This window comes from Leuciscus leuciscus, assembly GCF_965113295.1.
Source record: "Leuciscus leuciscus genome assembly, chromosome: 17".
In the NCBI taxonomy this organism is placed as follows: Eukaryota; Metazoa; Chordata; class Actinopteri; order Cypriniformes; family Leuciscidae; genus Leuciscus; species Leuciscus leuciscus.
The window spans coordinates 11,602,103-11,629,300 of NC_138741.1; the positions used below are offsets into that span (position 1 = coordinate 11,602,103).

Sequence of the window (27,198 nt, forward strand, 5' to 3'; positions counted from 1 at the left end):
ACATTATTGAGAACCATCGAAAGCTCCACTAGAATTAGCCTGAATTCATTTGGGTATCGTCAGTATGGGCGTTTATTATGAGAAGCCGAAATGTTAATGTTAATGTGTTAAAAACTGATGGCATGGCACTAGCAACACCAAGGTCATGGGTTCAATTCCTAGGGAATGTGAAAAACAGTGTGTAACGGACCACTTCGAGCTCCATCTTGAATACATTGTAAGTCGCTTTGGATAAAAATGCCTACCAAATGCATAAATGTATGTAACGTAAAGAGTTGGAATGGCATGTTTAATTTCACTCGCTCCATCTCTGTCAATCTCACTGGTCCGTGGAGTGCAGAAACTCAGACTTTAGGGCAAACTAAGAGAGACTGTGTCCTCTGGGAGGAAAGAGTGATGGGAAAGTGCTGCTTTGTTTTGAGGTCATTTCTTTCATGTTTTAAAGGCAGTCTCTCCTTCCCCTCTGCTTTCCTTTAAAGAGCACAGCAGGTTCACTCCAGCTGTAGAGAGATTTCCCCGAACACTGGATTGAGCCTATTAGACAGACTCTTATGCAGGACCGGTGTATATAAAAATGACCGTTAGTGTGTTTCCCGACTGGACACTTCAAAAAAATCCATTATTGAATACATTTTCTTGCATTTATGAAAAACAATCAACTAACCAGCACTCCAATTGACAATTTAAAATAGCGAGATGCCAAAAAAACATGTGTACTGAGAGAAAAAAGAAAAAAAGTGCAGTATATAAAATAAACAAAATGCACATCCCCAATCTCAACACAAGAAACAAGCAGATGAAGTGTATTATCAAGGTCCCTGATCACTTCTAAATTTCACCTAACCATCTGGCACATTTTTAGCATGGACTGAATTTAAATAGGGATGCGCTAATATCAAAATTCTGCCAATACTAATAAGCTTATAATTTGTTTTGTGTTATGATAGCCTATTTTAGATAGCAGATATCTGATAAATGGCAGATATTACAATTATATACTATTTTGCTTGAATAAATAAAAAATGTACTATAAAAACTCAAATTAATCATTTCAAATGCTAAAAAAATTAGGCATCACAATATCATAATGTATAGATTAAAAATGTTGATAAAGGTCATCTGAATGTGCAAATATGGGAAATAAGCATGAACAATAACATATCCAGTATTGACTGATTATATCCAATGAAAACAGACAAATTAAAACAAAATGATTTGATCTGCCGTACAGTCTGCACAAACTTCTAATGAATAAGTAAGTATTACTCATTTAACATTCGAAGAGATCAGCCAATCATAGCTGAGGTGATTTGAAAAGTTTGGGTTCAGTACGATTGTTTTTACGATTAATACTTTTATTCAACAAATATTCATTAAATTGAGCAAAAGTGAAAGTAAAGACATATATAAGAAACACCCTCTAAAAATTCCTTTTTAAATAAATGCTATTCTTTTGAAATTTCTATTCATCAATCGGGGGAAAAAACAAGCATCATTATTTCTACTAAAATATTAAGCAGTAAAACGGCTTTCAACATTGAAAATAATAAGAAATGGTTCTTGAGCAGCAAATCAGCATATTAGAATGATTTCTGAAGGATCATGTGACACTAAATACTGGAGTAATGATGCTGAAAATTCAGCTTTACCATCACAGGAATAAATTACACTTTTAAATATATTAAAAATAAAAAAACAGTACATCTATCATGAATAAAATGTATTTTGAACAAATAAATGCAGCCTTGCATTCAGCATAAACAAATCTTACCAACCCCAATCATTATAATAATACTTGAAGTGTGATTTAGTTATTGCACTTTTTAACCTTGTATGTGTGTGTTATGTGTCCTGTCTTGTTTGAGTGTGTGTGTGTGTTACTGACCAGACCAGTGTCCAGTGGAGGCCCCCGTGCGGTCAGTGCAAGAGTCGCTGACGGGTTTAAAGACGGTCTCCCAGCCGCCGGTGGCGTAGCGCCAGTTCTGTGACTCCAGTATGAGCGTGCGCTGCGTGCCATAGGCGATCATGAAGCAGTAGACCACATGATGCAGCTGGCAGCCGTACCCACAACCCTTATTGATGTTACACACCAGCTTGCGTGCCTTGCTGCAGTCCGGAGGGTTCTACAGATCAGTGAAGAGAAAGAGAGGTTTGAAGGTTTCTACACATACAGGACAGTTTTTGATACTGAAATCGTACCTCAAAATGTCTGAATTGCATTGCATTACAGTAGAGAGACAGTTTGAGGCTGCTGTATTTTTACAGTCCAACAGGTTCCTTGATCTGCTAGATGTCAAAAACACCACATGAATTTGCATTTGGCAAGACCGACAGTGTGTCTTCTGTACCGTGCTGTTCACTGAGCAGTTCAAGACATTTGTATTATACATCTTTCAAGACCACCAGTAAGAAAAAAAAACATGATAGAATACAGAGAGAACCTGATTTGTCAAGTTCTCAAATCATCTCTGGCATGAAAATATTTTTAGAATGTGCTGGAGGAAATGATCAATTTGGCCCTGATGGCTGAAGAAAATAATGTCTGAATGATATTGGCTGGATGAAAGAAAACGAAACAAACAGGACGAAAAATGGTCCCTCCATCTATTGCTGTTTCTCTCATACTGGGACAATAGAGAGGAGAATGACTGGAGTAAAGAGAAAGGAAGGAGCAAGAGAGAGATAAGAGATGGATGACAGCAGTGTAGTGAGACAGACAGAGGACCGTCATTCTTCATAAGAGACACGGCTTCTTTGTTATCAACCTGTCTTTCTCTCACACACAAAGTAAAATACACTCCATCACTTTAATCACACTCCAGCTCTCATTACCGTTTCAACCCGTCTCTCTGATGGAGAGCATTGAAACAAAGTTATTAGCCAAAGTTAATGTAGTACAAGCAGCACAAAAGTTTTCCCCTGGGCCCAATGAGTACTGTAGGTTATAATACAAAGCAGTGTTTCTCAATCTTTGCCTGACCCATCAGAAAGACCCAATGCCTACCCATCATCATCATCAATCCAGGAATGTGTTACTTTTAACTCGTATCAATACTGAATTTTATTTAGCATTATCATTAAATAGATATTATAACAATGCTTCACATTTAATGACATTTAATGGGATAAAAATGTGAGTAATGTTTTGCTGTATTCAGCCTTAATATTATAATATGATCAATTATAAATAGATACAAAATATTGAATTGATGGATTGTACAGTGCTATGCATAAGTTTAGACACCCATGCTAAAGTTGACTAAAAAGAGGAATAAAAAATCATCTTTTGGAAATTGAACTTAATGCCTTAATTAAAAAAAAAATTAGGAAAAATCCAACCTTTAAGGACACCAATTTTCTTTGTGAATAAATAATGTATCGTAAATAAATAAATGTTCTTCCTTAAAATACAGGGTGCATAAGTCTGGACACCCCTATGTTAAATTCCCATAGAGGCAGGCAGATTTTTATTTTTAAAGGCCAGTTACTTCATGGATCCAGGATACTATGCATCCTGATAAAGTTCCCTTGGCCTTTAGAATTAAAATAGCCCCACATCATCACATAGCCTTCACCATACCTAGAGATTGGCATGGTTTTATTTCAGTTAGCCTAATAGCTGGTTTGATTTGCATTGAGAGATGATCTTATGGAAAGTACTCCATGCCAATCTCTAGGGAACTTTATCAGGATGCATAGTATCCTGGATCCATGAAGTAACTGGCCTTTAAAAATAAAAATCTGCCTGCCTCTATGGGAATTTAACATAGGGGTGTCCAGACTTATGCACCCTGCATTTTAAGGAAGAACATTTATTTATTTACGATACATTATTCATTCACAAAGAAAATTGGTGTCCTTAAAGGTTGGATTTTTCCATTTTTTTTTAATTAAGGCATTAAGTTCAATTTCCAAAAGATGATTTTTTATTCCTCTTTTTAGTCAACTTTAGCATGGGTGTCTAAACTTATGCATAGCACTGTATATAAAAATCATTATATATAATGTATTGTGACAATTATTATTCAAAATTTTGCTATTTGAATATGTTTTAAAACGTTTTATTTAAAAAAAAATGTATGATGGCAAAGCTGAATTTTCAGCAGCCATTACTCCAGGCTTCATTGTAACAGAAATCAATCTGATAGGCTGATTTGGTGCTCAAGAAACTTTTTAAAGTCTAAAGTTTAAATTCATTGCCCTGCTTAATATCTTTGTGGTATTCTTTGATAAATAGAAAGTAAAATAAACAGCATTTATTTGAAATGTGTATATGCATACATGTTCTGTATGTATATGAAAAAAAAAAGAGATATTGATTATTTCATAATAATTGTGGTTGGCACAATCCATATGTATTCTAATTGCACATAAACCCATTTTAAGTTAATTTTCATATTTTATGTCAACTTGCAGAGTTTGCTTGCTTTTACTAAATTACTTGAATACCACACTCTATGGTATGCACCTAAATAACAGAGTTTGATTGGACGCATGGCCTTGAGATTTAAAGCGAATGAAAGCCTAAAAATAAAATAACTAAGCCTATTTATTTTTAGCCTCTATATGCACTTAGCATTGCAGACCAAAGACCCATTTTTAGTTGATACCACTGCTGACTGTATAAAACTTAAAGATAAATCTATCACAAATATGCAGTTACAAATATGATGATCAGGTAAAAGCCACAATGTGCTGTTGACATTCCATCTTTAACTTCACCGTGTGACAGCGGTTTAAAGTATTTCTGCAAGAGAATCAACCCAGAATCAGAATCAAGCTGAGCTCTGCTGATTACAGCCTATGTGCTTGTGCGTGGCACTGCATTGTGTTGCAGCTGAATGTCAGTGTAGTCTCCAGTGTGGAGTCAGTGCAAAACAACCGCCCCATTTCATCTCAGAGAGAGGGACAAAACACTGCTGTCCCGCCAAATGAAATATAATCACCCCTCTCACTGATAAATGGGGAGAGGGAAGGAGGAGAGTGAGTGAGTGTATGTGATCTTGTTCAGCTAATAGACTTTATTCGAAACAGACGCCATGTTTAATTTGAAAAAACAAACAAAACATACAGACAAAACAGAGGCTGTGAGGGATGGAAGCAGTGCCAATTACTATAGACATGAAGGGGGACCCCAATATTCATATGAGCCAAGCAATATGGGTTGTTCAATGAAAAGTATTAACATTTTTACATTTTTCAATCATACAAGACCTTGAAAGTTTGGTTATATTTTTGAACAGATGTAAAGTCCATTGAGTACATCATACTGTTCATGGGTGCTGATCAATTAATTGAATGAGAACTTATTGAATAAAACGGTTCATAAATCACACCGAACAATTACTTTGTGAATAGGACCGATCCGACTGCATCTGTTTTTGAGTCAAATACTCACGGATTCACATGATCCAGTCAGAGCGAGCCTCCGGTTAACAATTTACTGAATTCACAAGTCTGACTCAAAATGAGCCGAGAACGGGAGATCCTCTGAGCTTGAGTGCGTACACGAAAAGTAAGTTACTAATGCCGAATTTATTATTGTAAATGAAAATTTACATACTTCAGCCACCACTGATACTAACTCACATTTTTGGTTCACTGAAGTGTCTTCCTTTTAAAGCATTTGACTGAAATCACATAAGGAGCCTCTAAGTAGCACTATACCTGCATAGACACCATTATATGAGAACTGAACTGAGCTGGATGATGACATCACAGTTTTCTCCAGAGCGACTATATGTATAAATGAACTAAATTAATAACTTTTTTACAACAAAAATGAACAATCACTGAACTTACTTATGCTGGACTGTGATGATATTTTCTTCTAGAAACAAACTTTGTTGCATTATTTTGCTGTTATCACTGTAAAGCTACTTTGAAACAATCTGTATTGTAAAAAGCGCTATATATATATATAAAGGTGACTTGACTATACAATACAATTCTTCTTCTTCTTCTTATATTAAATTTAAAAACTCTTTCAAGAGCCTCTTATTAGATTTTTAATATGCAATTTTTAATAAAAGATGATTTTGGTTTTTGTAATGAATCGGTTAAGTAAATGATTCAGTGATCCATTAATAATATCAAAATACTCACTTGTAGCCACACTTTTGTAGACAAAAGGCACACTAAGCGAATTGGTTTGCAAATCTGAACAAATATTTTTGATGAACAGGATTCAAAAGATTTTGTACAGAACTGAATCAAAATCTTAGCCACAAATGTCATCTACTCGAACTCAAGGGACAAATGACTGAAAATGTAATCATAAATATAATAAAGCCTTTCTAAAAAAATTTAAAAGGAAAAGGAAAACAATTAAGGTGAGTATGTGATGTACCTGTAGATACATGATTCTGTTCTGTACTAGGTCGGACACTTCTTTAGCTTCCTTCTCTCTCCAATCTCCAGCACCATCTGCCTGGCTCAGATGATACAGGTCTGTCATGATGGACCTAAAGATCACATAAACACCACTGTAAAACACAGCTCAAACCTACAAACAGCCACATCACAGCGTTTCTGCTAATTAAACCAATTGATTATGGCTAATTACATTTTGTAAAGAAATAATATTAAATTAGTTTTACAGCCACAAACTAAAGTCAGCCTGGCCTATGCCTTGCTAATCATCCACAATACAATTAAGACTGTTCTAGTAATGATTAAAACATTTTTTTTTGCATCTGTTCGGCATTACATGGTCGCCTTTTTTCTCAAGTGTGAGAAAACGCACTGATCTAAACATACACACCCATTAAACCTCAGTAATGGTATTACTGCCACATGAGATTACAGCTGTTTAGAAAGAGATTAGAGATGGAGAGAGTTATTCATTTTTTCTATTGTAAAATAAAATGTTTGATGCCTGTACATCAGATATTTAAAATGTAATGGAAAAAAGCTTATGTAGTGGTTTTTTTTTTTTTTTTGTATGTCATTATATTGTATTGTAGGCTTATCAAGTTAATTGTGTAATGCAGATTTAATGAGAGTATAGGGACTGGCCAATCGTTTCAAATGTATCCTTGCAGAGTGTTTATGTTATGATATCTTAATATTTTTTTTAAAGCTACTGTTGCGTTTGAAGTTGATTTGGTTGTTCAGAGTTCAGACTATTATTTAAATAAAAAATAAAAAAATAAAAAATATGACCTCAAACAGGAAAAAAAAAATCCTAAAAATATATTTCAGGGGGCGAATATATATATTTATTATTTTTATTTATTTCTCATATTTAGTTTACTACTATTGAAAAGTTAGGGGCACGTAAGACTTAAAAAAAAATACTTTTATTCAGAAAAATGCCGCAAAATGATCAAAAGTGACAGTAAAGACATTTATAATGTTACTAAATATTTCTATTTCAAACAAATGCTGTTCTTTTGAACGTTATATTCATCAAAAAATCCAGAAAAAAGTGTCACGGTTTCCACAAAAATATTATTCGGCACAGCTGTTTTCAACATTGATAAAAATAAATGTTTCTTGAGCAGCAAATCAGCATATTGGAATGATTTCTGAAGGATCATGTTACACTGAAGACTGGAATAATGATGCTGAAAATTCAGCTTTGATCATAGGGATAAAATACATAAAAAAATTAAATAACTTTAAATAACTTACCACCCCGAATATTTGAAAGGTAGTGTAGATTTATAATACAGGCATATCTGCCTTACTGGTCAAAATGAATATGTGAGTGTATTCATGATGTGTACATATTTGTGTGTTTAACCTTTGCTGGTGTCCCAGGTCCTGCAGGAGTGTGTCAACATGTTTCTGTAGTGCTCCAGTCTCCACCAGTGCCAGTTTCTTCACCTCACTGCGTACGAAATACCACAGTTCCCTAACACCGTTCTCCACCTTCCTCCTTAGCTCCTCCTGGTCCTTTCCTGGGCCTGCACACATGCAAAAACGAGCATTTGTTTATAATGTTTTCTTGAGCACCAAATCAGCATATTCTAATGATTTCTGAAGGATCAGATGACACTGACACTGGAGTAATGGATTAATCAGATGAATAAATTACATTGTAAAATATATTAAAACAGTTAATATATATGTAATCTGCTCATTGTAATTAAACCAAAAATAATAACATTATGCATTATATACTACACTCTCAAGATATCTACATTGACTGATGTCATCCATTAAAAAAACTCATTAAAGAAGTTGCAGCAAATAGCATTCAGGGATTTGTGTTCATAAGTGGATGGAGGTGTAGAGCGTTTGTTTCGTGCTGTTGGCCATATGTGCAAGAGTGTGTGTACTGTAGTCTGTGTGTCCTGTGTACATGTGTGGATGCTATAGGCAGCGCAAAGTTGTGTGTGGGATTAAAAAGCGGTGTCATTCAATAAGAGTATCAGTGGCCGTAAAACAATCCGGAACACGGCTGTGATCCTCAGTGTATAGTGTTTCTCTAGTGCTTCCTCTCAAAAGATCATTCACTGCAATACTATAAGAGCTGATGACCCAGAAACCAGCCACAGAGGATGTGTGTGTGTGTGTGTGTAGGGTTATTATACAGGACTGAGGACAGGTTCAAAGCTTAACACCGTGTCTACATCAGACGCGAGCGGACCAACGTGACAAAAGCAAATAGAACCCATTATAATCAATGATGCTGTCTACACTGAATGTGGCGCGACACAACAAAGTCCCGATTGTAAACTGAGGCCCCATTCTATTTCTAAAGTACTTCAAAACTCACATTACTTCTACTAGTATGACAAGTGAACCAGCATCCCTGGATCTCTGCTGGTCCACATAAAGTCTTAAATATACGTTAAATAAATACACTATATAAAATATTTAGAATTACATTTATTTTTAAATGTGTCTGGAGAGTCTAATTACTTTTTGAGGCCACAGTATATATGCATGTGTCTGTAGACAGAAGGCAAAGGGTGGCTAGAGGACGATTTACACAGACCGCCTGTAGTGATATGACCGTCCTTCACTGCAAATACTCACTCTCACACACACACACACACACACACTTTTCATCCATATTAAAAGGTTCCTATTAATTTGACATGTTTCATCTTTCCTTCACTCAGTATTAACAGCAAGCTATTACTGCACATCTGAAAAAGAGCCGTCACACACACAAGCGCACACACACACACACACACACACACACTAACACGCACACACAAACACGCACACACACAAACACACACACACACACACACACACACACACACACACACACACACACACACACACACACACACACACACACACACACACACACACACACACACACACACACACACACACACACACACACGCACGCGCGTGTTTACTCAAAAAAAATTTAGGATGCCCAGAAGCTTACTAAATCTGACAAAACCTCCCTTTAGGAATGTCCTTTATATTTATATTAAATGAAAATGCATTTCCTGATATTTTTTTAAATATATACTTTTCTACATACTTTTAAGAATCTTTGTGTTTTGACCAATATTTTCACTCTTTTGACAGGAAAGTAAAAAATAAATAATATAAATAAATTTGCTTTATATATTCAGAGATAAAAAAATAAAAAAATAAAAAAAAACATGATAAATGTTTTCTTTTAGAGTTATGGTTTGGTTTGTATAAGTTAATTTGCTTCAGATATTGAGACATTAAATTAAAAGGTACTTTCTGACATTTAAACAAATTATAATTTTACGAATACTTCTCAGACACTTTTATGATTTTTTTTGTGGTGTGGCCAGCATTTTAAATAATAGCAGGCAAGTAAAAAATATATAATTTAAAATAAAATAATGTATATATAATGACATAAATGTATATATATATAATGACATATTATATATAAATAATTCTTAACATAAAGAGAGAGATTTTTTTTTCACTGGTTCAGCCAGTGAATATGTAGGTAGGCAAGTGTACATGTAAACTACTGGCCTGACCAGCAGAAAAAAATCCTATTGTTCTGTTAGCTTTACATAAAAACTATAAAATTCTGTGGTGTGCATTTATTTAGATAAACATGTGTGTATTTACACACCATCAGCAGGGAGACTACGGTAAGAGTTGATCTTCTCCTTCGCCCTGATCAGTTGCTCTTCAAGTTTACGTAATTTACCCACGGCTCCAGGACCACCATCGGCCTGTCCGTCAGGTAACCTGGAAGACAGAGAGAGAGAGACATGTTAGAATGGACCTTGCCTGGGGAACTGGCATGTTCATGCGCTGTGCGTTAACATATGATCTTTTGAACCGGTGTGAGCAAGAGTGAACGTGTGGCCTACTAGGTCAAGGTGAATGGTGGTTGGCTAATTTCCCAGGGGCCTTCCCTCCTTGCTTCCAGTTCCAATTTAATGCAATGATCAGTTGCGGCAGCCACTGCGGGCAATTCATTTGGTGGCAGGGGCTATTCATCACACACAGACTCACAAACAGTTGACCGAAGCCTGCCCAGCGTGGGCTCCTCAAGTCTAACACACACACATTTCCATCTTATAAATTTCATTACCGACGAACATCCCAAGACCTGAACCTCCATCATTCCCTGACACTCCTTCAGCCAAATGTAGTTCATTTATGAGATGACTACCTTTACTAGACTAAAGATCCTGTATATTCTCTCTCTCTCTCTCTTTCTATCACACATTAGTTCTCCTAAATATAAATTGGTACATACCATTTTTATTGCTTTTCTTATAATTTATTATATAATCAATTATAATTTCCATACACCAGGAGTCTCAGACTCATATTACCTAAGGGCCACTTCATTCTGCTTTTATCGGCTTTTATCTCTAATATATGCACCGATGTATTGGCCAACAGTCGGTATCGGCCGATAAAAGCAATGATTTTCACTACTAATCGGCTATCGGTCGATTGTTTAAAAACAGCCAATGATCAGGGCCGGTTATATCCTGTCAATCAAAAGGGGGTGGAAAAACTTGTTCAGACTATAACTCATACTGTGTAAAGAAAACTGAAATGTTTGTGTGCCACTCAGTTGCACATAAGATAGTTTTCATATACACTTGTCTTCATGGTAAATTTATTCAAATATACAGTACATATATGTGTTTACTTATAGTTAACTAATAACTTTTCTGAGGTAAATGCAAGGTAAATTTTTTTTTTTTACGTCTTTCTGTGAGGAAACAGAATTAAGCGATTGCATGAGACATGATTCATTTCAGTAAGTTGTACTTTATCTTTCAACATACATTCTTGCATGTTTTTTCGGGCTATAACTTGTGTTAAAGACAAAATTTGATTTTTATTATATAGTGTAATTATTATATCTGAAAATAAATAGCAGTTGAAAACAATAGCTCTGTTAATTTTAACCTCTAATATTATAGTAATTTTTAGGGCTAGTCAAGATTCTAAGATCGCAAAAATAAATAAATAAATAAATAAATGAATTGGAGATATTTTTTTGCATTGCATGAATATACAAAAACCCTGGATTGTACATAAACTAATTTTATTTCAGCTACAAAATGACGGGCAAAACAAAAAGGTCATGAACATTTTAAATACAAAGTAAAAATAAAACAGAATAAAAATAGTAAAATAAAAAAGTAACCTTACCCCTAAAATTTATCTCATTTATTAATTATTTATAATAATAATAATAATAATAATAAAATACATATTTGTGTTTCAGGCCTATATAAGCCATGTAAAAATTTTTTATAAATAAATATATATATATATATATATATATATATAATAATAAAATAATTATATATATATATATATATATATTTATTTATAAACCCTAAAAGAAAACTTTTTTGCATTTTTATAATAATAATAACGATTTATTTTTACAAATTTTATTCCACACAAGGATGTTTTCAAATACCCCTATGAAAGGTTTCGTCAGATTTTGTGGCCAAAGTACAAGCAAACACACACATCGCAGAGCTCGGTCCGCCTTTTTCTCATGCACAGCTCTGTGCCCTTGCACTGGGTTTGTAGTGGAAATCTGAGCTGTATTTGAAATGTGTTTGGCGTGAATGGAAAGCATTGTGAAAACCCGCCTCACTTGAAAGAGAGAGAGACAGCAATAGAGAGAAAGAGGGGGAGGAAAAATGAGAATAGGGCTGCAGAAGTCTTATCTGAGGAGAGAGGGATGGAAATGCATTCGTGGGAAGGCGTGCATAGGGTTTTGAAATGGTAAACAACACATTGCCATTACACCTGGATGCAATCGGTCATATGGATGTCTGTCAACAGAAGGAATGACACCGAAAAAGAGAAAGAAAGATGGGTGAAACTGAGAATGAGTGGGCGAATCTGCCATCAGAAAAATTGCCATGTCAAAAATGTATGTCATTCTTGGCTGGTCAAGGACAAAACGAGAAGAGAGAGAGAAAGGAAATGAGCGAAAGGGGGTTTATGTGTGATGTGTGTGTGTGTGTGTGTGTGTGTGTGTGTGTGTGTGTGTGTGTGTGTGTGTGTAGATTTGGTTCTACTTGTGAGGGACAAATTTTCTCACTTATATAGTGAAATATTATCACAACCGACTAAAAATGACCTATAAAAGCCTTGTAAATCGGCCAAAACATGTCCCCACAAAGAAGGCATTATCAGAAAACATTTGGTCCCCAAGAGGAAAACAGCTTTTTTAAATTGTGTTTTTGAAAATGTAAAAAATGCTGAACGTTTTCTGTGATGGGTAGCTTTAGGGGTAGAGTTATAAGGATGTTTAGGTATTTTACCTGAAAGAAAGGCACAACTACTAAAATGTGTACTGCAATATTTTCATTAAACTTCTGTGCTGCATTCCACTTCACAGTTTTATGTCCTTCCCTCGCTACGCTATCTTTCCCCTCTCTCATGGATTCAGATGCACATCATTGCTTACAGTACATGGCTTGAGTTGCCCATTTTCTTGGGGGACCCGTGTCCAAAGTGGAACAGACTTCCAAATCGGCTGTGGGGATTCTCATGAGGGGAGGTACTTTAGAGAAGTTTGCGAGTGTATGTCTAAAGCAAAGTGGAACACAGCCCTGATCTGCCATGACAAAACAGAGAAAACTGACCATAGAAGAAGGAAGTTTATGCAAATGCTCACTGTAGCACCTCTTGTGGCAACACTATGAATTGCAACATGTACTTGCATTACATTATGAAACATTTTGAAACACTTCGGAACACATCGATGTTTAAAATCAACCTTGTATAGCTAGAAGTATTGGCGTTCACGTACACTAAGATTCAATGTTTGGGGTTGGTAAGAATGTTTATAAAAATTAGTCTCTTATGATCACCAAGGCTGCATTTTTTTAATGAAATATACAGTAAAAAGAGTAATATTATGAAAAATGATTACAATTTAAAATAACTGTTTTCTATTTTAATATATTTTCAAATGTAATTTATTTCTGTGATGATAAAGCTGAATTTTCAGCATCATTTCTCCATTCTTCAGTGTAACATGATCCTTCAGAAATCATTCTAATATGCTGATTTGCTGCTCAAGAAACATTTCTTATTATATCAACGTTGAAAATAGTATTTGCTGATTAGTATTTTTGAGGAATATGTGATGCATTTTTTTCAGGATTCTTTGATGAATAGAAAGTTCAAAAGAACAGCATTTATTTGAAATAGTAAATTACAAATGTATTTTTTATTAATTAAATTAAGCATTAATCTCTTTAAAAAAAAATCTTACTGACTCCATACTTTTAAAGAATATAGTGTAATTGAGTAAAAGCCTAAATGTCTCTGACAGTGCAAGACCCCCCCCCCCCCCATCTAAAACAACATTTAATGTAATCAATACATCAATAATCAATCAATGAGACTTTACCTCAGTCTAAATTATTGTTCACTAAATATGCAGTATCACACATAAATAGGTCACATTCGAAATTACAGTAAATGTTGCGGATGCAATTTAATGTTGTCTTTTAGACTGGCACAGCTAACACAGTCCTGACACACACTTTAAAAACATAAACCTCCCAAACTGTCCCCCACAAGAGGACATTAGTGTATGTGTGAGAACCAGTAGATGGTCTTCTCGCTAATCTAGTAACAATTTCTAAGCCAGTAACAATAGAGGCAACACTATTCACTTGACCTCCCTCCTCTCTCTTTCTGTTCTCCTCATACATCACCTCTTCTCAGAAACCTGAGCTTCATCATGTGGCATTACATAACCAGCAATCACCAGCTAATGAGGCCACATCACTCACAGCAGGGGCAGAGAGAAACATTTAGAAACACACCAGAGTTTGGGAACGGCTGTCAGAGAGGTGTGATGGAAATCCCAAGAGGCTTCGTGTTTTCTGCTGACGCTGAACTCTTGCGAGATGTTGTGGCAGCCCACAGAGACACTTGTACCAAAGTAGGACACATACACTTACACAAAAAGCAGACAGGATGAAAATAAGTGTGAAAACCGTAAGTGAAAGATGCCTAAAACTGTCACGCTCAGGCGAAAGTACCAACGGCTTGCTGTGGGCTATGGTTTTGACCCTCTATGAGAACATTTCAGAGTGACAAGAGCTGCCAGTGAGGTAGCAAACAGACACTCAGTCAACCTCTTCAGTCATTACTGACGAATTGGAGGACATTTTGTATGACACCTGGTGTGTAGGTGTGCGTGTGACAGAAATATAGATGTGCTGAACAAGAACTTGATGATGCCACAACATGACTACAGTTACACTATGACTGACCGTGTCAAGTGTAATGCAAGTTCAGGATTTGTATCCGGAAGGTTGCTGGTTTAAACCCTGCAAGAAGTGAGCCGAGAGCCATCACTATTATGCCACTAAGCAAAGCACTTAACCCCAGGTGACTGCAGAGGGATTGTCCCTCTAATAAGTTCATGGTGCTGTTCGACAGTGCCATTGTGTTAAAGCTGCTGAAACAAATTTGTGTGGTCCTACTTGTGTGGTGATAGATTACAAACAATATCATAAGTATTGAAAACTATAACTGATTGGCTTAGTCTCAAATGTCATTGTGAATGTTACTACAGGCTGGAATGCACTATTGCCAAGGTTAATACTGCAATTTGTAGTCTGGACGAGTCAACACTAATTGCTGAAAGTCAATTCTGCAGATTTTGGGTAGTTGATTTTTATTTATTTTTACAGAAAATGGCAAAGCATATGATGGGCACAGACTCTATATTCATTAGACTATGATTCCATCACAGAGTGATTCTATTCCATCCATTTGGAGGATATCAAACATGTTTGATATTTTGAGCTGATTATAGATCTTTTTTTTTATTTGTCTACTAGCAAAGTTTGTTGTGTTTGGAATTAATTTGATTGTCTGGTTATGTGTGATCCTCAGTCATTTAGTGTATTAGGTGCCCAGTTGTTCCTTGTTAAAAGTCGGCAAGTGTGTGATGCCAAGTGTTTTGAAAATCTGTTTCATATTTGAGAAGTGTAGTGTATTTCAGGCTTGAGTGTATCCCTTATTCTTAGCATACAGGGAGGGGTTAAAAGGGACTGAATATTCCTTAATGAGATTTAGGCACCTTTAATAATAATTATAATAATTATAATAATAATAATAAAAACGTACACATTTGAATTCAACAACGAATTGAATTTGCCTGTGAAAAACCCTTTGACTCAATGCTTACAGGAATAGTTCACCAAAAATGAAAATTCTGTCTTCTTTTACTCCCTCTCTTATCATTCTTTCGAACATAAAAGAAAATATTCTGAAGAATTTTTTTCTCTATATAATGGACCCTATTGATTTTCATTGTCTGGACAAAAAAACAAACCAACCAAACACTGCAACACATACCTTCCTTTGTGTTTATACAAGAAGACATACAGGCTGAGAATGACACAAGCAAAAAAATAAAAAAAATAAAAAATGGTTTAACAATTAAATATATTAACACAAACTGTAGTACATTTGATACAATTTGATAGCAGTAGAACTAAATGTGTTAAGCATTATTTTCATAACAAATACACATTTTCAATTATAGAAACCAAACGGATGATTTGACCTAGTCGTATTACAAACAGCCCAGTTAGACTATGGATACTACACAAGAACTGTGTTAATTTTTCATAAGGACAAGTACAAAGTGAAATAAAGAGCTTTAAAAGCTGGACCTCAATGAATTATAGAGGAAGCTGTCAGTTTTCCTCTGGAGTAAAATCTGTTCTGTTCTAATGATCTTTGATTGCAGGAAAAAAGAAAATCACTTTCTTTGTGTGCCTTCAGAAATTTCAACAGGTGAATGTACATCAATAATTAAAAGCCAGATGAAAGGAAAACAATATCTGTTAAAGAGTCCCAACTCACTGTCAGAATATTTGAACTATAAATTAGGTGTTAATTCATGTTTAATTATTGAACAAATTGATGTTAATAGGCCTATATTGTAAGTAAATGTAAAATTGGCGCTATTCTATTAAATGTCCATTTCAATGGAATAAAATATGCAACATTATTGGTAACTGCACTTATTTGTATAATACAATAACAATATCATTATTTTAGGTACAATGTCCTGTTAAATCACAGCTCTGCCGCAGTGTGTGTTCATGAAGTCAGTGACTGCCTGTGCCTATTTGCAAATGATGAGGCTCCTAAAGTGCACATTTGTTATACAAATGTGAGTAGGATCTGAAATAAGTGTGTTTTCACTTTTACAGATGACTGGTGGTGGTGTGGAATAGTTTGTTTTGGAAATTTGTCAATGTGAGTTGTGTGTGGGAAACCTAAATCAAAGCTAATTACAGTTTGATGTTTTTTATTACAGCTGAAGCAAATAGAGAGGCCAAATAAAAGGCCAAGTCTAAACCCAAGTGTAATTAGTCACATTTAGTAGGTACTAATGGACTGTCAGTGAATCCAGAGTTCAGAGTCGCTATGGCAATGCAATGCCAGGCAAGGACCTCATGCTGTGACTGGCTCTTAGCTCACGTGGGCGTGGCCTCTCGGCAGCATCTATTGATTTTAGTCAAATCAAAGCAAAATCTGAAATTAAATCTCTCCATTGTTTCTCCAAGACAGTAATGAGATTAAATGGAGAGCGAATTGAGCAAATATTCCAGAATTCTGCAATCAAGTCAGAGATCTCGATATTAACTCAAATACCTACAGTATATAGATATATTAGATATGCCATCCAAATATATCGTCACATTTGTTTCTATTTTTATTTCTCCCAAGGAATTTTATGAGAAATATCTAAGACCTGAATGTGTAAATGACTATTTCATTAAATCTCCTGAGCTATGAAAGAGCAATAAAACGTTACTCTGGGCATCGTTTTGCTGCTGATAAAAAAATCAATTTCATGCTACGAATCCATCAGAAACATTTCATAATATATAAAATTGTCTTAAATGTAGATCCAGGCAAACACAGACGGCCTTGCGCATGCTGGCACATGTCTAGGGGATATCTGTGTGTCATCATAAAAAATGTAAATATCAGCTCTTATCATGAAAAACATCAGCTTCATCAGCCAAAGTCCATCTCCACCCTTATCCTTTATCACTTTTCAGTTTTCCAGCACACACACAAATATATATCTAGAGACAGTTTTAGAGGAAGGAGATGAACCACTCTGAGAAAAATAAATAGAGAAATCATAACTCAGAATATGGCTATCAAACATGATGAACTTGGAGACAGAGGAAAGTAGTATTAAATAACAATAAAAAATAACTCAGAAACTAGGAAGAACACAAGGAACAGAACACTAACGGAATATCCACAAAAGAACAAGACCTGACAAAGAAAGTGAAATACAAGGGCTATATATACACCAAGGTAAATGGACTAACAAGAAACCTGAAAACAATCCAGTAAAAAAAACGGAAAATTGAACAAAGCAAAACTACAAACTAAAAGTCCTCAACACAAAAGCACACAGACATTACAATTGACCCTTCGCAGGGAGTTTGATTGACAGGCGATCTGACCAATCATAATCCGCCATCCGCCATTTTTGTAGCGAAGCAAAGCAGTCGGGAGAGTTAGTAGATTAAGGGGCAGTCATGGCCTAGTGGTTAGGGAGTTGAACTGGTAACCCAAAGGTTGCTGGTTCGATTCCAGAGCCGGTGGGAAATGACTGAGGTGCCCTTGAGCAAGGCACCTAACCCCTAATCGCTCCCCGGGCGCCACACAAAGGCTGCCCGCTGCTCTGGGTGTGTGTATCCACGTTTGCAGTGTATGTGTGTGTTAACTACTCACTACTCTGCTCCTAATGTGTGTGCATTAACTTGGATGGGTTAAATGCAGAGGTCAAATTCCAAGTATGGGTTACCATACTTGGCCGTCACGTGTCACTTTCACTTTCACTTAACGTTGGAGGATTTGAACTTGAAAAACGGAGTGTACTGACGTCTTTCCGCGGTTAAAACAACATTCCTTCTTATGTTCTTTCATGTTTATTTGATGCTATAAATTATCTAAGGAACAGATGATCAGTTCACGAGCAGCTTTAAGACGCTCTACAGCGATCTGTCAGACACATTAAAGAGCCACAAAACGGTATATTGTTTAAATTTCTTTTTAAAAAATGACCAAATTTGGAAGTTTAGACTGTCAGCCTGTTGTCATTGTCCTCTTTGCTCTGCGATGTATTTTTCACAGTGTGAGAACATGGTGTGTGGCGTGAGAGCGGCGTCGCTTTCCGGACATAGCAACAGTAACTAAAGGGGGCGGGTCTTTGCGAATGGTCAATTGTGCTGTAGGAACTGAAGCCCTACCTTTCAGCCTTTTAGGTATCAGATCTTTATTTACTCATTGTGTACTTTATTTAACATGTATACACAGTATAGTGTAATTTGAACAAAATAAACGTATCATACCAGATAGTATTGCAGATTATAGTTATGTTATCAAAACAAAAATTAGGAAATTTCTACTTTTAAGTAGGTAGGAGATGTATTTGTATGCTTAGTACATGAAAAACCACTGACTGCGGGCGTTACCAAGATGGCCGCCGAGTGAACCGACTTGCTTTAAGTTGCAGTCACATTAAGGACATTTCTAAATTGTTGTCAATTGGACAATGTACGATTGTCATCATCGCAGTGACGCTCACTTCTACTCTGTACTGTACCACAATTCATCAGTGCATCTTCATCAGCACTGCAGCGTCTGTGTGAGAATGTCAGTGTCAGTGCTCGAGTCGCACACCTTCTCTTCCATCAGACTCCTCCAATTGGATCAATCACAGCACCATCTTTGGCCTGCCCCGTCACTCATCCACATATCTCCTACCCTCTGTGTGTGCATTATCAGCATTTTCATTTACGCAGGAGTCAATATAAAAGCGAGATGAAGCATCAGTGGGCTCTAATAGGGAATCGTAGTGTGTGTGTGATAATTCCCACGGGAAGTGCTTAATGAAAGACTGACAGCACTGATACTGTTCTGTGGTGGTGAGATAGGAGGAGAGCTAACCGTTTCAAATTGTTAGGACGGTACATGTTCATAAATTACGAAGAACACTTTCTTCATTCTGTCCTACTTCGGGTAGGGCACGCACACATATACACACTCTTAGGAGTCAAATATCTCTATGCAAACACTTCATCAAAAGTCAAATTCAGGAGTTTACTACATCAGATAAATCAGAGCTTCTGAAAACATGCAGCAAACAACACTGTGTGTTCATTGCTTTTAACAGAAAAGCTCTAAACAGGCTGCTAAGGAGGTCTAGGTGGTTACTAAGGCAAAATTAATTCGGATACATCATGAACTGGGTTTTCATTTCAAAATAACCTCCGTCCACACTAGCAATTTCAAGCATTTTCCAAAAGTTTCTCATCCACACTGAATGTCGGAAAGTGCTAAATTCACCTACTGCGCATGCGTAAAGTCTCATTTAAGCTGACTGAGATGATACAGATGGAACAGACATAATAAAGTTATCATGCTATTCTTCTGGCAGGATCATTTTATTGAGCAAAAATATCTCACCATTCACTGATGTGTCCAGGTCACACTCAGTCACAATTATATGTTTGGTCTAAAACGCAACTGCACTCATGTTTTGCCGCAGGAAGGAAATTGCGAGCAATTGGAAAAATATTGATATCGCACAACCCTAGTTCAACTAACAATAATTTAATCTTAAGTAACTTTTAGACATTTTAGACACAGTATTGCCACAGTATCACAAACAAAGCCACAGCAAGAATCTACTGTTGTACTGCTCCCAGCATCACACAGTATTGGCATTTTACTCCTGAGCAAATCAGTTTTTGAACAAACTGGAGTGAATGATTCAATGGCTCAATCATCCAAAATCGAATACTGTCTGTGTAGGTACTACTTCGCGAAAAAAGTATGTTATAGTATGAATTTGTGTAATATGAATGAATTCTGAATTTACTACTATGTCCGCCATATTGGCTTTGTCATGCGACTTACAGTTGCATCACTGCCATTCACAACTCCACTCCTGTTGCCTAATCGGATACTAAAGTGTCCTTTGGATACACACTTAAGAATCTTGCCAAAAGTAGTAGGTCATCCAGGTACTTTTCGGCAGCTGCTTTATAAATTCTATGCATACTTTTCATTTCAGCTATTGTTTTTTCTATACTATATAGTAGAGGCGGCGGCATATTTGAACACAGGGTTAGTATATGTAAATGGAGGATTGTCATCATTGCAGAATGTTACCCAACATAAGTTATGTGCCACACTAATCCCGATTTTTTGGGGGTGTGGTTATCAACATTATGCCGCAAATGCTGTCAATTGAGCTTCATTTATACTAATCCTATTCCTTTTTATGAATATTTCTTTCAGTCAGTCTGTCGTGTGTGACACCGGTAAAGGCAGGTCACTAAAGTCAACAGATTCTTTTCATGGTTTTCATTGCCCATACAGCAGTTGTTTTCAATCATGTATAATTGTATGTAGCATGCAATGATCTGTAGCTGAGAAATACTTCACTGAAACTGACAGCAGTTGAAACAAGCATTCTTTCAAAGCAGTTTCTTTTTGAAAATGCTTTTGAAAATGTTACTAATCATAAGCCTTTGTCTTTGTTCTGAAAAAACGTCCCTCCCAAAAAAATCTGTTGTTCTTGGCTTGTTTACATCCAGTCAGGAAGTAGGATGTGCTGTTTCCTCTTTTTGTTTATGGGAGGATAATTTTCATAGTCTTTTTATGGTGCTGGTGCTTCCAAACGCTTTCCGTGATGTTTACCAAGGTTTTAGATGTTTTGTTGCATTCGTAACCATTTCGGAGTAGTCAAATTTGATATTATAGGTCTTTAAAAACAGCACCTGACAACGCTATTACGCAGTGTGTTCAACAGTAAACACTCAAAGGTAACTTAATATTTTAATGTCTTGCTTGCAAAAATTATTCAGCTTTTTATTATTTGACAATATTAGTCTTGCAAAGCACAATGTTGACATTCAGGGGTTGAATGAGAAATAATTAGGTTTTCAAACAGCATAAATAAAAAAAAAATATAAAAAAAATTCTGCATATCGATTATCAGACACTATTGGATCATCTAAACATAAAAAATAATCAGTATCAGTCATAAAAAACAATATTTGGCTCATATTTGGTTTGTTCAGTTCAGTGTCAGGGAAAGAGGCTGGAAAATGGCCATCCATCCATTCATTTTCCAAACCGCTTGTCCTATGTAAGATCATAGTGGCCAGTTGGAAAATGGTCATGAAAAATTACATACATTTTTGGTGCAAGGAACCTTGAATGGAAAATTGTTGCATGGAACTGTTTTTATGAGATATAGGTTGAGGAATAGAAAAAACCTTTCTGTCACGCAATGTATTATGTTTAGATATATATTTTATACACAGTGGTGTGAAAAAGTGTTTGCCCCCTTGGTAAATATGATCAAATATGGCTGTAAAAAATAAATCTGCATTTTTAATCCTTTTGATATTTTATTTAAAAAATTTGCAAAAATCTAACCTTTCATTGAAGTAAAATAATTGAAAGTGGGGGGAAAATCACATTATGAAATAAGTGTTTTTCTCCAAAACACGTTGGGAACAATTGTTTGCCCCCTTTTATTAAATACTTTTTGCAACCTCTTTTTTCCAAGATAACAGCTCTGAGTTTTCTCCTATAATGCCTGATGAGTTTGGAGAACACCTGACAAGAGATCAGAGACCATTCCATTCATCTGACCATAGAACATTTGAAAAGTAACTGACACTACTGGAACTTGGTCAGATGAAACAAAAACATACGCTTTTTTGGCAGCAAACACTTAAGATGGGTTTGGTGCACACAGAGATAAAAAAGTACCCCATGTGTAAAATGAAATACTCTGCTGTATCTTTAATGCTGTGGGCCTAATTTTCTGCCAGAGGTCCTGGACATCTTGTTCAGATACATGGCATCACGGATTCGATCAAATACCAACAGATAAAAAATCTAAACCTGACAGCCTGTTCTAGAAATCTTATAACGGAGAACAGGATGGAGAGATTCTGTATGGAGGAATGGTCTCTGATCTCTTGTCAGGTGTTCTCCAAACTCATCAGGCATTATAGGAGAAAACTCAGAGCTGTTATCTTGGAAAAAAGAGGTTGCAAAAAGTATTTAATAAAAGGGGGCAAACAATTGTTCCCAACGTGTTTTGGAGAAAAAAATGTATTTCATACTGTGATTTCACCCCCACTTTCAATTATTTTACTTCAATGAAAGGTTAGATTTTTGCACATTTTTAAAATAAAATATCAAAAGGATTAAAAATGCAGATTTATTTTTTACAGCCATATTTGATCATATTTACCAAGGGGGCAAACACTTTTTCACACCACTGTATCACATGTGAGCATGTGTATGTAATCACTGTCAAATATCAGATGATTAAGAGGCACATTTGTGAAAAAAAAGATTAAAAAAATAAATAATAAGTCACCCGGGTCATTTTAATAATTTACAATAACACTGATAACTGAGTTTACATAATGCATAAGCAGATAGATGACGAGTCCACAGCTTAGTGAAATACATGTTACACACAAGTTTGCATACTGCAAACACAAGGCTTTAAAGCACAACACACACGCATTTAGAGGAAAACTACAGCATGCAGATGAACTTTGAGGAAGTGCGTTTGCATCCGTTGATTATAGAAGGTTTCCCTAAGGGTAATGATCATTTAACTAGCAAAGCAGTTCAAATTTAGCCCAATGGCCATCTGTCAAATGCCACAGTACATGATAGGAAGTGACTAGTGCAAGCCTGACCATACAAGATCAGCTACTGGCTGACGAGGACCAATCGTAACCCAGCATCTGAAAACAGACCAATAGAACTACACTATCATAAGGCATAACAGAAACATTGCTAACAACGGACATTTTTCTGAAAGTAAATTGTCTTAAAATGTATTGTACATGATGAATTGTCAGTAGCAGGTAAAATATATGAATTTATAAACGCAACTACTCTGGGAGGGTTTTACCATGCTGAAAGGACTGGTAAGCTATTAGCAACCTAAAGAACAGTATGTTACAACCCTCATAATTCATCCTTTTTAAAGCTTTGCAAATTTCAACTCCTTACTGTTTATGTCATTGCAAAATTTAAACTATATTATCATTCCGCTCTAATCTGCTAAAAGCAACTACAAAGCATTGAGATATTAGAATATTATGAACATTAAAATCAGGATTTTCTGTAAAGTTGCTTTAAAACAATGTGCACTGTGAAAGCACTATACAAATAAAATTTACAAGATAAACTTGTTGACCTCACCAATTAAATACTTGGTTGTTAGAGGACTACTAGTCAACAATGTTGCCAAATCCTAGAGAATTGTAGTGAACAAATTGTGAAAAGGAAGAACTGGGAGCCATTTTTCAAAAATGGTTGTTGTTGCTTCCTAAAAAAAAAAAAATATATATATATATATATATATATGTTTCAGTGATTGAAATCATGCTAAAAAAAAAAAGATATTAAACTGTAATGTTAGTATTTTTTGATTATTAAACGTTTAATTATAAATACAAATTTAAATATAAATAATACACATATTAAAACAAACTTAAGATTGGCAACTAAAAGAAAAAAGTTTCAGTACTAAAATTATTCAAACTAAAAAATGAAAGCTAAATATAAATAATAATAAATAAAAAAAACTAATTAAAATGACAAAAACACTTAAAATCTACTAGAAATAATATTACTAATATATATGTAAGGAATAATTGACGACAGGCCGTTGAATTATTAGAAAAATAATGCACACCCGAGGTGGTAATGCGGTCACGACGCGAAGCGGAGTGGCCGTTACACCTCGGGTGTGCATTATTTTTCTAATAATTCAACGGCCTGAAGTCAATTATTCCGCTTATACTACAGTTACCACACCTCGAAACATTTGTTCAGATTTTGTATTTCAAGACGTTTGTTAAGTTTTTGTCATTAAAACGCTCTTGTATGTAGGACTAATTTCTTACGCATCTAATCCCATGCCTCCGTTGCTAATTCCAAAACGTAATTTCAGAGTTAGTAACGGAGGTTTGAGCCACTAATGCTGGGGACACACGACTCGCTGACACATTCTCTGACTGGTTTCATCGACTGCAGCAGATTTTAAACACCGACTTTGAACACAGACTGAACGAGCTGAACACGCGTTAGGTCATGATCAGTCATAAGTATCAAATTACATTCATAACCGGCCTTAAAGTGTGTTCCCGGCTTTATGCAGTTATTAATGCAGTTATTAGAGAGAGATGTTGCAATAATGAGACAGAAAAGCATGTGCGTCAATATTATTTATTAATTAATTCAATTCGTTTTAATTAATTCGTTAATTCTTTTAATTTTTTTTTTATTATTGACAGATGACAGTAGACTAGCCAAATAAATGAAACCCAAAGCCCTTTTAACAAGTAGGCCTATCAATAATTATTTATTTGTTAAATTATCTGCAATAAAAATCCGTGCTGCAGGACTATCCATTTATTTAGCCTATATTCAGTTTAATTTTCTATTGATTATAGATAGGACTTTATAGTTTATTTATTCAAATTAAACTGCATGTTTCTATTGATTGTGAAGCTAGACGTTGAAAATTGCAGATCAAGCGCACGGGGCGAAATGCTTTTTCTTGTTATGAATTGTATCCTATTTTCCGTTATTACAGTTGACTACGCGAAGTGATATGGAACTGTAATGCGGTCAAGACCTGCCTGGAACTACTTTAGCCGTGCGTTTCCCTGAAAATAATGCACACCTTAAAACGTTCGTCAACCAATCAGATTCAAGCATTCAACGGCCCTGTAGTATAAATATATATATATATAGCATTTCAGTATGAGTACGGAACGTGAAAGCGGGGCCTCACAATCCTTCTGGCTTTTTGGGTTTTAAGCAGGAGGAGTCAAAAAAGTTACCTATATATTTACCGCTTGGGGTTAGCTAGATACATTTTGGGATAACTTGTGGAAATGTAGGAAGATTATAATCCAGCTCACATATCACATATTAGACTTTTCAAACCTGTTGGCTTAGAGTACCTGACTAACCAAGTATCTCAGGTCTGAAAATAAACAAAGAAAATGGAATAATTTGAAAGAAATATCAGACTTGAAACATTTCACCAACCTGAGTGTCTCAGCCATGCGTCTCAGATCTTCATTCTGCTGTTTCAGCCTTTCCAGCTTGGCCAGAATCTTGGAGAGCTCTCTGCTGGACCGTTCCGGATGCTCGCTGTCCTTCACGAGGTGACCCCCAATGTAGAAAAGCAGAGTGCCCCAAGCCAGCAGCACCAGCATAATCCAGCGCCAAGAGCCCGTCCACGGACGCATGGCGCCTAATGCTGTCCAGCGCACACTCTCCTTTCACAACACAGGTGTTTGAGGCATGCTCAGCTCAGCGGTAGCGTACCACCTCGGGGCTCCTCCAGAGCGGATGGGGGACTCAGGGGTCGCTGGGTCTCGTTTGCGTGTGCGCTTAGAGGCTTGGAGGTTATATCATGTCAGCGGCCCCTTGCAGAGAAGGGGAGGAGAGGTTTGAGATCCCTTGAGACTTCTCTGATGAGTTCCTCTTCCTCTAGGGCCTCTGCAATGGTTTCTGGTCCTGTAAAAACACAGCAGCGTATATGATCAGTGAGATGATAGGACATGCTCGCGCTGACTGCGAGAGATAAAGGCATAAGTGAGCTCTGAGATTATCTATCAGCTCCACCCTTTCTTTCTCAAGGATATGAGACTGGATTGAGCTGACAATGCAACAGTCATACAGCTGTTACTGAGGATTAGAGTGAGCTCAAGGAGTGAGCTGTGAAAGTTAGATGTCAAGTCAGCACAAAATGAAAGCGCGCATAATGAATTCCTCAAAATTAATCAGTTACGGAAAAGTGCAGAGAAGAAACGACAAAAGAAATAAGAGTGATATGGAGAAAAAGAGAGACCCTAGATCTAAAGAATTTTGTTTTATAACACATTTTAATGTTTCCATTTTATTTATGCTTTCCATTTATTAAGTGAGGTTTCAAATCGTACAGAGGATATGAAACCATAAAAAAGTACACATCGATCGATATATCACTTCACAGGAAGTAGAGAGGAAAATTTCCCCAGTAGTCATTGCAAACCACCTGAATATCTCTTATATAGGATGGATGGATGAATAGAAAAAGCTTTTTAGTTTTTTTTTTCTTTAATTAATTAATTAATTTACACTAAATATAGGAGTTTGGGGTATGAAACCTAATATTAAAACTATTTCTAAAATTAATAATTATATACATTTTGTATAAATATTCCAAAACTGCATGAAGTATTGTCTGTGTTTGATGATGAACAGAAATAATATCTAAAATATAGAAGATCTAAAAATCGACCACAATTTTTCTTGACTCATTTTCTTGACTGCCAAGATAGAAGGCTAATTGTTTTTTCACTCAAAATTAAAAATGCAAATGAAATGTACGTAATGAGGTCATGTGACAACCATGCTGCATGTTACTGTTTGAAATGTTTGCATAATGCATTCTGTTTCACATCATTTAAAAAATTGCAGGGAATCATAATTGTACACTGTACTGTAAGCAGTAGTCTTGTATTCCATGCACACTGAACACAGGTCACGTTCTCATTGTCTTTTATTTTATTTTATCTCATCGCATTCAATTCAGACTGCAAACTCTGGTCAAATATAATTTCTTTTTTCACTCACACACACATACCCACTGTGACTTTAGTTCAACTTGTGAATGCT

The 27,198-nt window shown here is 35.8% G+C and overlaps 1 protein-coding gene across 3 annotated transcripts in view; it reads right to left on the bottom strand.

The window, feature by feature from the left end:
• Positions 1 to 27,198, bottom strand: part of fut8a (fucosyltransferase 8a (alpha (1,6) fucosyltransferase)) — a 93,131-nt gene that overhangs the window by 11,296 nt on the left and 54,637 nt on the right. For all 3 annotated transcript variants that reach the window (XR_014199178.1, XM_082143277.1, XM_082143276.1), the window contains 5 exons: positions 25,582 to 26,055; positions 10,037 to 10,155; positions 7,748 to 7,910; positions 6,350 to 6,464; positions 1,886 to 2,123 (listed from right to left, as the gene is read on the bottom strand). Coding sequence is in view for 2 of the 3 variants with exons in the window: in XM_082143277.1 (XP_081999403.1) it covers positions 1,886 to 2,123; positions 6,350 to 6,464; positions 7,748 to 7,910; positions 10,037 to 10,155; positions 25,582 to 25,784 (838 nt within the window). In the remaining variant the exon portion in view is untranslated. The remainder of the gene's footprint in view (positions 1 to 1,885; positions 2,124 to 6,349; positions 6,465 to 7,747; positions 7,911 to 10,036; positions 10,156 to 25,581; positions 26,056 to 27,198) is intronic.